General features: G+C 48.0%; 1 protein-coding gene across 2 annotated transcripts in view; it reads left to right on the forward strand.

The window, feature by feature from the left end:
• The window catches only part of SMG6 (SMG6 nonsense mediated mRNA decay factor), a 244,460-nt gene that overhangs the window by 119,463 nt on the left and 111,154 nt on the right, over positions 1–13,843 (forward strand). For both annotated transcript variants that reach the window (XM_050763507.1, XM_050763508.1), the window contains exon 13: positions 11,024–11,225. In XM_050763507.1, coding sequence (XP_050619464.1) covers positions 11,024–11,225 — 202 coding nt within the window. The remainder of the gene's footprint in view (positions 1–11,023; positions 11,226–13,843) is intronic.

Raw genomic sequence — 13,843 nt, forward strand, 5'->3', positions numbered from 1 at the left:
GTGTGTAACTATGTCTCTGTGTGCCAGTCTGGATCTCTCTGTTAGAGGGGGGATTTCTGTGTATGTGGGTCTTCTTGTGTCTGCCTGCCTTGCCTTTTACCTACCTCCCTGTCTGTCTGTCTATCCTCACCTGTCTCTGCCTGCCTGCCTCTGCATTTCTCCTTGCCTCTGCTTTTGTCTGCCTCTGCTGTGTGTGTGTGTGTGTGTGTGTGTGCGCGCGCGCGCGCGCGCGCCTGTATCAGGGATCAGCATACCATGGCCCACAAGCTAATAATGGTTTACATTTTTATATGGTTAAACAAAAAATCAAACGAGTACCATTTCATGACTCATGAAAATTGTATAAAAGTCAGATTTTAGTGTCCATAAAGTTGATTGGAATATAACCATGCTTATTTGTTTACACTGTGTCTATGGCTGATTTCACATTACAGAGCAGAGTTGAGTAGTTGCCACAGGCTGTGTGGTTCACACGGCCTAGGATATTTGCAATCCAGCTCATTACAGAAAAAGCTTGCTGACTTCAATCTCTGTCCATGTTCCATCTGTCACATTCTTCTTTGTGTTAGTGTCACTATGTGTGTTCATGTTTGTACAATTGTATCTTCATGTACGTGTGTGTAGGCTCCATCTCTGTTCAGCCCTGTTGACTGTTCATCTCTCCCTCCTGCTCACTTTAAATTTTCCCTCCCTCCCTCCCTTCTTTCTTCTTTCTTTCTTCTTCCTTCTTCCCTCCCTTCCTGCCTTTCTACCTTCCTTTCCCAGGGTCTCGCTCTGTCACCCAGGCTGGAGTGCATTGGCACAATCACAGCTCGCTGCAGCCTCAACCTCCTGGGCTCAGGTGATTCTCCCACCTCAGTCTGTCAAGTAGCTGGGACTACAGGCGTGCACCACCACACCTGGCTAATTTTTTGTATTTTTAAAATAGAAATGGGTCTTTGCCATGTTGCCCAAGCTGGCCTTGATCTCCTGGACTAAAGCAGTCTGCCTCGGCCTGCCACAGTGCTGGGCCTCTCTTTCTTATCTCTACTCTTCCTTGGTGTCTCTGTTTTTCTCCGTTTCACCCCCACCATTTCTCGTTTCCCTCTTCCTTTTCTTCCCCTACGCCGCATTCTCTGAGTGTGGTCTTCGGCTGGTGCTTTGTACCAAAGCTCCTTCATGCTCTGTGTTATGCATTTATGTGTGTTTCAGAACAAGCATCTCTAGTGTTCTTCTCTAGAGAGAAGTAATGCTGGAGGATAGATTATGGAGACCCTGGCTACTGTGGAGGGCACTTTTGGGGAGTAGGGAGGGGAGCTTGTCTGACCTGGGGACCAGCTATGTGAGTCTCCTAGACTCATGGGTGACCTCCAGAGGGAAGGTAAAGCAGAGATTTCTGGGCAACAGTTTCTGTGTAGACTGTGTAGTCTGATTCTTCCTCCTTTCTTTCTCAGTTTTTTCCCTGTCCTTGCCTCAGGATGCACCTCTGGACTGTTATTAATCTCAGTCTCCCCATGCCCTTCCCACCTCTAGCTCTGTCACTGTGTGGTCGGCACTCACAGCATCGGACAGTTCTCTGTATCCTATCTGTGGTCCCTCCTAGGTTTCCAAAATGCACTCCAGGCTGAAGCCTTGGAGCTCCAAGCTGTGCAGCTTGGGCCACAGAAAGGAACTGATGGATCTGCTGGCTAGGGGACAGCTGTTTCTCAGCAGTGATCCCCAAAGAGTTAACATCTACAGCCTCAAACTTTTCAGGCTATTAATCTCTAATGAGGACTAGGCAGTTGGCAGTTTTGGGAAGAAAATGCCAAGAAAGGACTCAGTTCTCCAAGTATCTAAGCCACTGCTTCTGAGCATGCACAAGGGTCACTGAGTGTCCCTTCCTTACTCTCAGGGTAGGGAGGCAGACCATCTGTCCCTGGAGCCTGGGCCTTCCCTGGGTCACCTCACCTCACAACCACCAGTCGCTTAGATAGGATTCACACAGCCCCTGTTTACCCAGATCCCGGGCCACAGGTCTGCTAGCTCTCTCACGCAGCATGTCTCCCTTCATCCCTCCTCCCTCTCTCACTCCTTTTTGGCTTTTGTTTGGCTGAGGAAATGGAAAGCTCACACAGGAAGTGCTGGGTCTCATTTGCTTGAGATGCTGAGTCTGTTTTCTCTTTGGATGCTGCAGCAAATGGCTCGTTGCCGGCTCTGAGCTGCTGCCCATCTTTGGGCAAGGGCTCAATCTACAGGCAGGCACGTGGTCCAAGCTACAGCCATCCCCGGCTGGGCTTCACATTCTGGGCTACAGAGAGGCAGAGGGGGTTGGGACATTTGAGTCATATTTGCTTAGTCTTCTCAGACTTCTTCACGAGGAGAGCAAATCTGACCAAATAGTATATTGAATTTAATTGCCCAGCAAATACATTACTGTAGCTGTGGATACCACTTGCTCTCTCGTGAAGCCAGACTGGGCTAGAGAGATCAGTGTAATAGAGAAAAACGTCTCCTCCTGTGCTCTCTTTCTCTCTCTCTGCAGTTAGGATCAGCAGCTGGTTATCTCTGGAATGCAAGTTTAAGCATGAAAGAGAGGCTTTGCTATCCTGGGGCCTGACCCCAAGGCATGGCTATTTAAGGACTGGTGCCCCTGTTCAACAGAGCAAACCTGGCCTGACTACCACGGAGGGTAGTCCCACCTCAGAGCCTTCAGATCAGAGGACTGGAAAATGGAATCAGAATTGCACCTTCCTCCTTTTGTTTCCCATATTCTCATGTAGCTTCCTAATACTCACTGAGTAAATACTCTGAGAGATTGGCAAGGGTATGGTGCTTCTGTGGGTTTCAAACTTTATCTTGTGCCCACCGACCTTATAGATTGAAGAGGCTTTTCTTGTAAGGTCATAGAGAGTAACACACCCCAGTGGTTCTGTAGATGCCGAAACTGTGACCCCCCCGACGCTTGTAAAGTCCTTCTTGCTGCTCTTCGTTTTGAAGGGTTTGGAAATGCTCTCGAGGGAGCAGGAAGGAAATGGCTGCTGTTTAGTGCCCTTTCTTGGCATGCTTTCATTGGTCTTTGCCTGCGTTTCTTCTTTGCAAAGATACATTTCTCTGATCCTAAGATAAGGTGACCAGAGAGCCTGTTTTTCCTACAAAGAGGAAGTCCCCTTTGCTTTTCCTCCAGAAACCCCACTTGCAAATGGTCCCTCTGACACGTGGGACCCTTCTTTCATCTCTCTTCCTTCGTTCCCTCCCTGTCTTTAATTGTTACCTTCTTTCCTTATGCAGTTAGAGAATCATTGCACAGCATCTTCCCCTCTCTGAGGGGAATTCCAGGCTTCATCATTAGTTTCCTTGGTTCTCTCCTCTTCCTTCCAGTCAAGTCCACAGTAGCAGGCACATGTGAAACACTTAGGGTGGTGATGAGAGTATTGCTGGCACTGCAGAGTGAGGAGGGCAGGATTGCTGGGCATGGGGGCCTTCCCTCACTGTGGCACTTATTAGATCTGTGTACTAGAGCCAGCATGTATGGAAGCAAGTTGATTTCCCATTTGTACCCGTTAGGGATTGTAACAGAATGGCTTCGTAATCCCAGGAGTTTGTTGGGATAGAGGATTATAGCAGGATGTGGAGAGTGGTCTGGGGCCACTGTGAAAGTTGGTGTATTTAGAACAGACTGCTGTGTTTGGAGGGCCCATCTACTTGCCCCATCTGCTAGCAGAGTTTGTGTTCCCTTCCACACCAAGCCTCTGGTGAGAAGGGAGAGGCAGCTGCGCCCCTACTTCGGCAAGTGAGCACAAGCAAAGTCGTGCTAGAGAGTAGTAGAGCTACAGGCTTCATGAACCTGAGCATAGTGACCCCTTGCATCCCAGGACCTTTGGCAAGGCTAGGGCAGTGGGACAGCCTACCTCATTTCAGTCTCTGCCGAGGCCAAATCTTCACTTATACTGATCTCTAGTTCTCAGTAAGTGAAAGAGTCAGGGGACTTTGAGAACATCCAAACCTAGCCCAGCTGTGGCAGTTGGTTTATTGCTTTCAGCTGGTACTTGAACCCAGGTCCTAGTCTTGGAGGCTTTCCCAGGTTTAATCCCCAGAGCTTTCTCTGCAGCTGTATGACACTGCGCTGACCCCGAATGAGGATAGGAAAATAGAACCAGTGCCAAGCCAGAGTCTCTTTTTCATTTGGAGTCTGGCTGTCTGCCCATGACCAGGGTTACATAATGGGAAACATAGCTGGGGCTCTGGAGAGCCCGCGTTTCACCAGGCTGCCCAGACCTTCGCATTCTGATGCTATATATCTTCCTAATTGTAGCTCGGATGCATTTATCACACTGTTGGATTGGAGTACTGTTTAAAAAAAAAAAACTCTAGAAATTCTTGTCCTTGCTGCTTTTCCATGGTTCGTCTTCCATAGTCTACAGAGCACAGTGGAGAAGGGTCGTCGGGAGCCCTCTGAGGTATTGTCACGTAGGGAGAAAGAGGGAGACGTAGGGCATATGCAGTAAGCTGACTTCCTCAGGGAGCTTCCGTGTGTTGACTCTGTAGATGAGATAGAAATTCTCAAGTTAAAAACAACTAGTTCACTCACCTTCATAGGGCAGCTCTGAAATAAGAACTAATCCCAAGCCTAATCGGCACCCCTTCAAGGACGCTTAGTACGTCTTCCCAAAAGGGCATTTTAGGAGGTCACTGAGTAATAGTCCATCAGCACTTCCCTGAAGGAAGTGGTGGTGACTGTGGGAAGCCCCTTTGCTACCCTGGCTCCCCACCCAGTCTCCCTGGCTCCGGGTTGGGGCGTTAGCACTGCAGCCTGGCACCAGGGGGTTCCTCTTCCTCCAAATGCTGAGTGGGGCACACGTGATCTCTCCCACGGCAGGAGCCCCTGTCCCCTCCCCACGCCTCCCATAGGACTCCTTGTGAGAGGAAGGGGTGTTGGCCTAAGGCTCCAGTCTGACCCCAGCAGGGTACAGCAGCTGACCCCAGGGAGAGTACTTTCCAGCTCTGGGCTGAGGTTATTTGGGTCCAGTGTGTGCTAAGCTAAGAAGACGTGTTGGAGTGGTTACAGCTAAAAGTTTGGAGAGGCAGGAACCGTGAGAATCCGCACCAGGGAGGCCGCCGAGGGCTCCCCTCATGCCGTGGAGATGTCAAGATCCCCTAGGGGCTGCTCTTTCCCAAACATACAGTGCTGATGGGTTTAACACACCACAGTGATACGACTGAGGCTGTACATACGAGTGTAGCTTTGGAGAACTGAAATAAAATAAGGCACTGACCCCATACATGTTGGGGGCAGTAGATGGTAGAGGTGCTCTGATACTTGAGAAATCCTGGAATGAGGTTACTGTGACCTATTGCTGGTCATAGGGTTCCAGCTGCCCTGCTTAGAACGTGGAGAGGTTTATATTCTTGCAGTAGGGCAGGATGACTAAGCTTCAGAATTTGACTTGCCCTTTTGGGAAAAATTGATTTAGGGTGAGTACTCTCCCAAAGGCCCAAGTTGACTTGTTGGTATAAACGAGAAAGATAGAAGGGATTATCTTCACCTAAGTCTTATACTCTGTAGTGGTCGGTCACCCAGTAAACATCTTATTCTTAGAGGATGGTATCTTGCTGCTCATATCTTAACTCCTGGAATGGTGACCTTTGACACCTTTGTCTCTTCTTTGTATCATGTGGCATCTAGATGACACATTGTTGCTAGAAATCTCCAGGAGCTGCCTAGAATTCTCCCCATCTCCACCCCAACCCCGGGCCTATTGAGCTACCTAGCACTGAGGTACCAGAATCAAATCCTTAGCCCGCTGCAGACAGAGTTGGCGTGACATCTTGACTTTCCAAGAGGCGTGCTGAGCCATTTCAAGCCCAGGTGTTATTCTTATAACTCTGCCAGACTTACTGGATTCAAGTCCATTTCTGCTGTTAGCTGCTGACTTCCCGCAGTTTTCTCCAGTGGAGTGAGAAGTTCTCCGCGGCAACAGTGGTCTCCTGTTAGCCTCTGACCCCTGTGTGGAGAGTTGTAGGCCAGGATGTAATGGCCCACAGGGAAACAGTTTGAAAAAGCAGATACTGCATGTCTTAGGTGTGGCTCTCTTGTTACAGCCGTTTGTCTGTCTTTGTCTGTACCACACAGGTATCCTCTTTTTCGGCTTCCTTGTGCCTAGCTTCTGTGCCATCTTGGCTGTGTTTCCAGATCTCCTCACTCCGGGAACCAGAAGACCCAACTTGTTTCCCATCTGTGCTGCTTCTCTGATCTTCCATCGCTCTGAAACACAATGCACGGCTTCTTCTCACTCAGCTCTTTCCGGGTTTGTTCTGCAGCTGTGGAGTTTGAGTGCTAGTGTTTAAACAAGCTGGTATTACACAGGAAATGGCCACCTCCACAGGCCCCAGCAGGCTTGTAACGTGGGGTCATTGTACTTGATATTAATCACCAGTCAGCTTGTTCCCCCAGTAAAATATGAAGGAGGGTACGAGTGCTTCGTCCTCCTTAGACTTGCCAGAAAGATGGACTGAGTCTTGGTCAGGCGTTAGTGCTCCGCTCTTTTCAGACTCTCTCCTCTTCTCAGTCCTGCCCCAGTGGAGCTTTCAGAAAAAGTCCTGCCTGACCCCTTCCCTGTGAAGCTGGCAGAGTCCCTTTCTGAGCTCTGGGCAAGAAGGTAGATTACTGTAGTTAACGTGTCTCAACTGGCATTCCTTAATCTGTCAGGGGATGCTGCAGTTGGATAACCTCTCCTGTGAGAAAAGCCACATCTTAGGAACACAGAAGCCCATGGCCCGTCTGAGAGCAGGGCTTCTCAGTTGCCTGGACTTCAGCTACCTTTCTATGGCTATTTGCAGAACTCACCTCAGCCTGAAGGGTTAATCTGATTCCCCGAGTCCATATCCCCCAAACAACCAGCCAGGAGTGTGTGTTGGTTTGTTTCTGTGAAATGTGTTTCCCCAGTCACCTGGGCTGGCCTGGGCTGCATTGTATCGGCCAGCAGCTGCACTGCACTCAAACTGACAGATACATTAAACCTTGGAATTTTGAGGCAATAAAAAGTAAATTAACTCTTATTTTTTTCCTTTCCTGGTGGACTAAGTGAATGCATGTCTGTAGGGAAGCAAGTGAGCCTTGGTTCTGAGTGCATACTTGTAACTAGTCACTGCTGGTTTGTCCCAAACTAGGATCTGGCTTTCAGACTCCAGCCAGGGGTCTGCTGTCCTGGTATGTGGTGTGTTCTGTGGGGTTGGGCCAGTGGGTCACCTTGCAACTGCTGATCCCTGCTCACTAATCACATCACAGCTGCTGAGAGACTCCCTGGCCATCATTCTGGGAGCCATAAACAGGCTCATTGGACCCAGTTTCATATTCTCTGGCTGCTTTGTGTCTGTCTGGGGAAGAATCCGCCCTAACTTTAGTGGGATATTGTGGGCTCTGGGAATTTCCCCAAAATGTACATTGAACCAGAACAAACCAGAAGGACCTGCCTGAGCCCACAGCACTCTAGAGGGTCCGTTTAGAATCAAAAGTTGTTTGAGATTATTTGGGAAACCTTTTGGGAAGTTATTTCCCAAGCATTTCCAAAAGAGTGGCAGCTCTTTACAGATCCTCACCCCACCCGAATTTGACTTTTGGCTCCTTGGCCCAGGCCAACCTTGAATCCATAGGGTCGAAGGACTGCTGTCGGGTGAAGGTTAGAAGGTGCTCCTGGTTGGGATGAGGAATTAAAGCAGGAAAACGTTAAACTTTTCTCCTTCTACAGACAGGAAATCCTATATTCACCCACAGAACTGACCTCCCAGCCCAGAGGCCTGATTGGGGTAAGCTGAGGTGATGTTGCCCAGCTTCCAGGAATTACCTCATACTTTTACAAATACCTTAACTTTTGAGTTCAGACATCTCACCTGGTTTTTCAAAGCACCTCTTCCTTTGAGTTTCCTGACACTCCCTCACTGCTGTAGAGAGTCACTGTGTAGCCCGTGGGTCTCTGGGTAGTTGTGTTCATGTCTGTGGTGTTTGATGAAAGGAGATAACTGATGACATGAATGTGAACTGAGTTTGGGTGATCCCCCTGAAACACCAGAAGAAGGCAGCTACTCACAACCAGAGTACAAGACCAATCGGAATTAACCAGAGCAGAAATGACCTCTCATTGAAGACTTTGTGTATTTCCTGGGTTCTGCACAGTCTAGCTTGGCTCTTGGACCACTTTTATTTATATTTCTGAGTTGGGAACTCTGGGCACTCCCTACGTCTTTTGGCATCAGCTGCTGTCTTACAAATCAACATTGAGGTAGGGATTCTCAGCCACCTTATTTTTGCAGTGAGTCTTAAGGTTTTGGTACAAGGTGGGTGGTAATGGGCAAAAAGGCATATGTGGGCAGGGGTCCCTAGTGGTGGCCAACAGTCTCTGGGAGGAGTCAGTTTTGGTTTATCTGAGCCTTAGGGGACAGGAGAGCATGGTAATGAGAACCACATGGTACCACATATTTCTTCATCTTGGATCCAAGATGGTAGGGGTGGGAGGATGAGAGAGGGATGTGGGGCCTCCCACTGTGGCAGCCGTGGGTAATTTTCGGCCGCCTCTCTCTGGCTGGGGATGCTGCTGCCCACACCACCCCCAACCCCCAGCTATGTCCTGCAGCAGCCTTGACCTGCACAGCACCAACCAGGGCCCCCAAGCCAAAAATTCATCTGGGAGACTTTTCACCTTCTTCCTTCTCACTGTCGTCTTTCCTGTTTATTTTCCAAATTGCTGCTCTGCAGCCGAGCAGTGCCTGTTGGCCAAAGCTCACCAGTGCTGTGGGATCAGACTCAGGCAGTGGGCTCAAGTGGCCAGCAGGGCACTGGGGGAGGAAGCGGGGAACTGGAAGAGCCTCCCTGTGCGTCTCCCATGGGCAGCACTAACCTCGGAGGCGGCCCTGAGCAGTCCTATCACATCCGGTGCTTGTCTCTGCAGCCGGGACCGGAGGATAAACTATCAGGGCTGTGGGGCAGTGCATCATTCCTCTTATTATTTTCTTCTCTGCAGATGGGGTCGTGGAAAGTTCAGTTCCTTTTAACCCTCGAAGTTCTGTTTATTCTACAGCTGGTAGCCTGAATGCCGCGTTTCCCATTACATCACAAAGGAGCTCAGGCAGATCTCTGCACAGAAACGTGTTGCAACTGTTTATTTTTTTCCATATTTAAACATTTCTGACAGCCAAACCCGGCTGAGCCAAAAGATGGAGCTTTGTGAATGAGTCTGGTTGTCGGTGTCTGCGCTGAGAGAGGCTTTCAAAAACTCGTCCCTCCGGTGATTCTTCCCAAACATGTTCTTTTTCCTGGGTAAAGCCTGTGAAGCGAGTTACTTCTGCAGTACACGTGTGTTGATTATGTGCCGTTGTGTGATTAATGGGGCTGTGTTCTGCCTGGTTCCCAGGACACTCTTGAAAACAAGATGTTTAATTTCATTGCCTTTTCCTAGTGCAATGATTACAGTAAATAAACCAGTGCAGCCTCCTTCCACCTGGAGCCAGTCAGGGAGTTCCCATCCCTCTGCTCCACTTTCTTCCCCACTGTCACCTTCAGTGGCATGTGCCTCGAATGCTTTCTTTTCTGCCATCCCCCGAAGATTCTTAGTCTCCAAGAGAAACAAATTGCTTAGATCTGAGACCCCTCCCTAGTAGGACTCATAGGCAGTAACTCCACTGGGGAGATTCCAGGATGATTCTTCTTGGGTGTTTTTAGTGAGAGGGTCTCACTGTGTTGCCCAGTCTGGTCTTGAACTCCTGGCCTCAAGTGATCCTCCCTTCCCATGTTCCCAAAGTACTGGGATTACAGGCGTGGCCCACCACACCCAGCCCAGGATGATTCGTACAGCTCTCTTTACATACTGCCTCTTGCCACTCTAGCTCGTGAATCTAATTGTGAAGCTTGTCTTTGTAATTCTCCTATGGATCTCTCTTCTTTTAGAGTAAAACTCAGCATCCATAGGACACTATCTGTTCCAGACTCCTAGTTAGGTGCTTCCCTGGAGAAGAAAGCCACATCTGTAGCCTTGGCTGGCCTTATGTCTTTACCACAATTTGGAGTATCCCTGGGTAGGCAGAAAAAAAAAAAAAAAAAAAAAAGCCTTATGGATCCTCAACACCCACCAAAGCAGGACTCTGGCCCACAGTTGATTTTTGACAAGTGATGGTGACAGAGAAATGAACCTCTTTTTTTATAATTCTACCCTGAAATTTTAATTAGGGAGAGCCAGACTTCGCAGTTTCAAGGTTTCTTCTCAGGTTCAACCAGGACCTGGTGATACACAGTTAAGCCAGCCGTCCCAGTTTGCCCAGGACTGGGGGGTTTCTGGGGATGTTCAGTGCTAAAACCGGGACAGTCCCACACAAACCAGAATGGTTGGTCACCCTGTATCTAACCTTCCACACATGAGAGAAAGGAGAGGCATGGAATGGCTGAGACAGCGCTAATGAAGTGTGTAAGAGGCTTTACCTTCCTGTGAGGATCTTGATGGGCCAGGAATGAAGTTTTTGTTTGATTGATTGATTGATTGATTGATTGATTGCCTGATTGCCTGCCTATGTGTAGGGAAGAGATTTCTAAAGCATTGTAGGAGGAAAACCTGCATGACTCTTGCTGTATTGTGACTAGACCCGCCATGGCTGTGGCTGGGGGAGGAGAGGCTGGTGCTCAGTATGGCATATACTTGGCTGGACAGCGGTGGGGAATTCTGGGAGCAGCCTCAGGCACTGGCTGTCTAGAGTGTTTGAGTGAGCGTCTCAGGCACACTGTCTGGAAAGATGACAGGGCCCTGCATTAGGCAACTGATTCTCTAAATTCTTTTTCCTCTCTGGTGAGGATTACAAACTCCCCCTAATCAATTTCCACTTTGTGTAGCTCCACATACACATACCTTAGATTGCTGCCTTGGGCACAGTTTTGTTTCCTCCCATTTGGGGTATGATTTCCTGGCAGATGCCAGCCTAGACAACATTTGCTGCAAGTACTTCCCTGCTCGCAAGTACTGAGAATTCTTTTTTTTACTGGCTCCTCTTTAGAGCTGCTCTTTTCTTACCTTATTTCTCACAGTGTTGCTGTGGATGTGTGGTCGACGCTGGCTGATTTCTGTAACATACTGACTGCAGTGAATCAGTCTGAGGTGCCACTGTACAAGGACCCGGATGATGACCTCACCCTTCTTATCCTGGAAGAGGATCGGCTTCTCTCGGGCTTTGTCCCCTTGCTGGCTGCCCCTCAGGACCCCTGCTACGTGGAGAAAACCTCGGATAAGGTCAGCCCCAGGCCAAACATCCCTCCCCATTTGCCCCTCCTCTTAATTCTCCAGACTTTTTTATTCTTGGGAAGTTTTCTGTGCAAATGGAACATGATTAAGTCATTGAGAAGGGTGTTAAGGGAAAATATCGACCTTTTAGCCGCTGACATCCAGCTCTGTGTCCTGAAAAAAAAAAGCCCTCTCGACTTCCTTTGGTGTGTGTGTGTGCTCGCTGGCATGTTGTATATACGATCATTTCCTCACTTGTTTAAATAGTGCAGCTTGTGTTGGCAGTGCTCTCACTCAGCTCCAAATGGTTTGCATCATGCTCAAAGCACCCTCCTTTCTCCCCCCTTCCTCCCCCCCCCCCCGCCCCACCACAAAACTCTGCACTAGGAAAACAGCCAGGGCTTTTTCCCTTCTCTAAGGAGGAGAGTGATAAATAGGTGACTAGAGAGAAGCAGACACCATGTGTTCACTTAGAAAAAAAACTTGTAGGAATATGAAGCATTCCCCGCTGCCTGGTTTCTATTTTCCTTCCTCTGAGGACTGTGTTTTAACCTGAACGTTTTTCTTGCCTGTCTGTTTATAGAAAACAAAGCCGATTCCCTGTTGCTGATGGGGACTGTGGAGCTCTTAGTCTCTGCTTAACAGTTGGGTTTTCAGCCAGGTAAAGAGTAGGGCAGTCCAGTCGGCCTCACCTTTCCCACGTGTAATAACAGTTACTAGGCTAGGGACATAGTAGCCACCGAGCTCGGGAGCGAAGTGCTGTGTGGAGGCGGGAAGACCCTGTGACTGACTTCTCTGCAGAGCAGTGAGCATCACGTCCCTTGAGGGACAGGCCTTCAGGGAGGTTCCGCAAATGTCTTCTCAGGAGAAAGTCTTTTGACCTAGATGAAGTATATACTAGGGACATAGGGAGATGTTAAAAAAAAAAAAAAAAAAAAAGTAAAAGTTCCAAACATGAACCACAAATATGAGAGGCTTTATATAGAATATAAAGTCTTGGCCTGTTGCAGTGGCTCACACCTTTCATCCCAGCACTTTGAGAGGCGGAGATGGGAGGATCGCTTGAGCCCAGGAGTTTGAGACCGTCCCAGGCAACATGAGAAGCCTGTCTCTAAAAACAAACAAACAAACAAACAAACAGTTTTTAGTATAAAAGAGTATTTGTTCACCGTAGGAAATTTGAAAACACACGCAAATAAAAAGAAGAAAAATTATCCGTAATCCTTCTTTCTACCCAGAAGTAAGAGCAGTTATTTTGCGATCATATATAATCATATTTAATTTCTAGTATACACACACACACACTCTTTTCAGTAAAACTGGAGGTTATATTAATATTAATATATACTATTTGTTTTTCTTTCTTTTTTTTTTTTTAGATAGGGTCTCACTCTGTTGCCCAGGCTGGAGTGTGGTGGCACAATCTCAGCTCGCTGCAACCTCCGCCTCCCAGGCTCAAGCAGTCCTCCTACCTCAGCCTCCCGCATAGCTAGGACTGCAGGCACCCACCTCCATACCTAGCTAATACTTGTATTTTTGAATAGAGATGGGGTTTCACCATGTTGCCAGGCTGGTCTCTAACTCCTGAGCTCAAGCGATTTACCTGCCTCAGCCTCCCAGAGTGCTAGGATTATAGGTGTGAGCTAACGTGCCCAGCTGTATATACTATTTGTAATCTGCTTTTTTCCTCATGTTTTTAATATATTCTTATATGGAATCATTTCTTATAGTTACCCAGAATTCTTTTATATTCCAAGATTTCTTTAACCCATCTTTGCTTTATTGAATCAAGAGAATGTTCCCAATTTTTTTACAGTTATAAACAGTGAATCAGTTTCTTGTAGCAGAAGTTGAGCATATATTCCCTTTGGTTAAATTGCTGTAAGTAGATTAAGGTTCTGGACATTGATATATCAAAAACTCATATTCTTTGGATGCATTTAATGGCTACTATATCTTGGGAATCAGAGAACCCTTCTTTCCCAAGAGGAATACTTATTTTATGCCTTTCCAACAAAAACTTAGAGTGAAATTCTGCTGTTCTAGTCTCAGAATGGGCAGATAATGGGGATTTGTAGTACGTGAGGCTGCGGACAGCTAACAAGTTGTTTTGTACGTGTGGGAGATGTTCAGTTAGAAGAGAGGCTGGATGATGTGGCTTGGGCCGGAGGATCCTCATACTCTTCTTTTGTGATCACAAGGTGGTCTTGATTCCAGAGGATGCTTTTGGGAGTTGGCTATTGAAGCTGTCTTTTAGTGTGGGACAGGTGCCGAGTAGAAGAGTACTAACCAGCTTCAGACTCTTCCCACGCCCCATCTACATCAGCTCTCCTAGCTCTAGTGTCAGATACCACGTATGTGTTCTGGCTCGAGGAGAGCACACAGCCAGCACACCAGCCCTCAGCCTATGTAGTGATCCACAGGCTACCTAGGCGGCAGTTACGGCTCAGTGAGACTAAGGTAGGTCTCCACTTCAGGGACTGTGAAACAGGTATGTCAAATCTGACATGTCCAAATCCAAACTCCTGAATCCTGCCCCACCCGCTACCCACCATCCTGGTCTTCCTTTACCCTTTCACATCTTGGTAAATGGCAGCTTTGATTTTTGGGCTGCTCATGTCAAAATG

Source organism: Macaca thibetana, chromosome 16, assembly GCF_024542745.1.
Source record: "Macaca thibetana thibetana isolate TM-01 chromosome 16, ASM2454274v1, whole genome shotgun sequence".
Lineage (NCBI taxonomy): Eukaryota > Metazoa > Chordata > Mammalia > Primates > Cercopithecidae > Macaca > Macaca thibetana.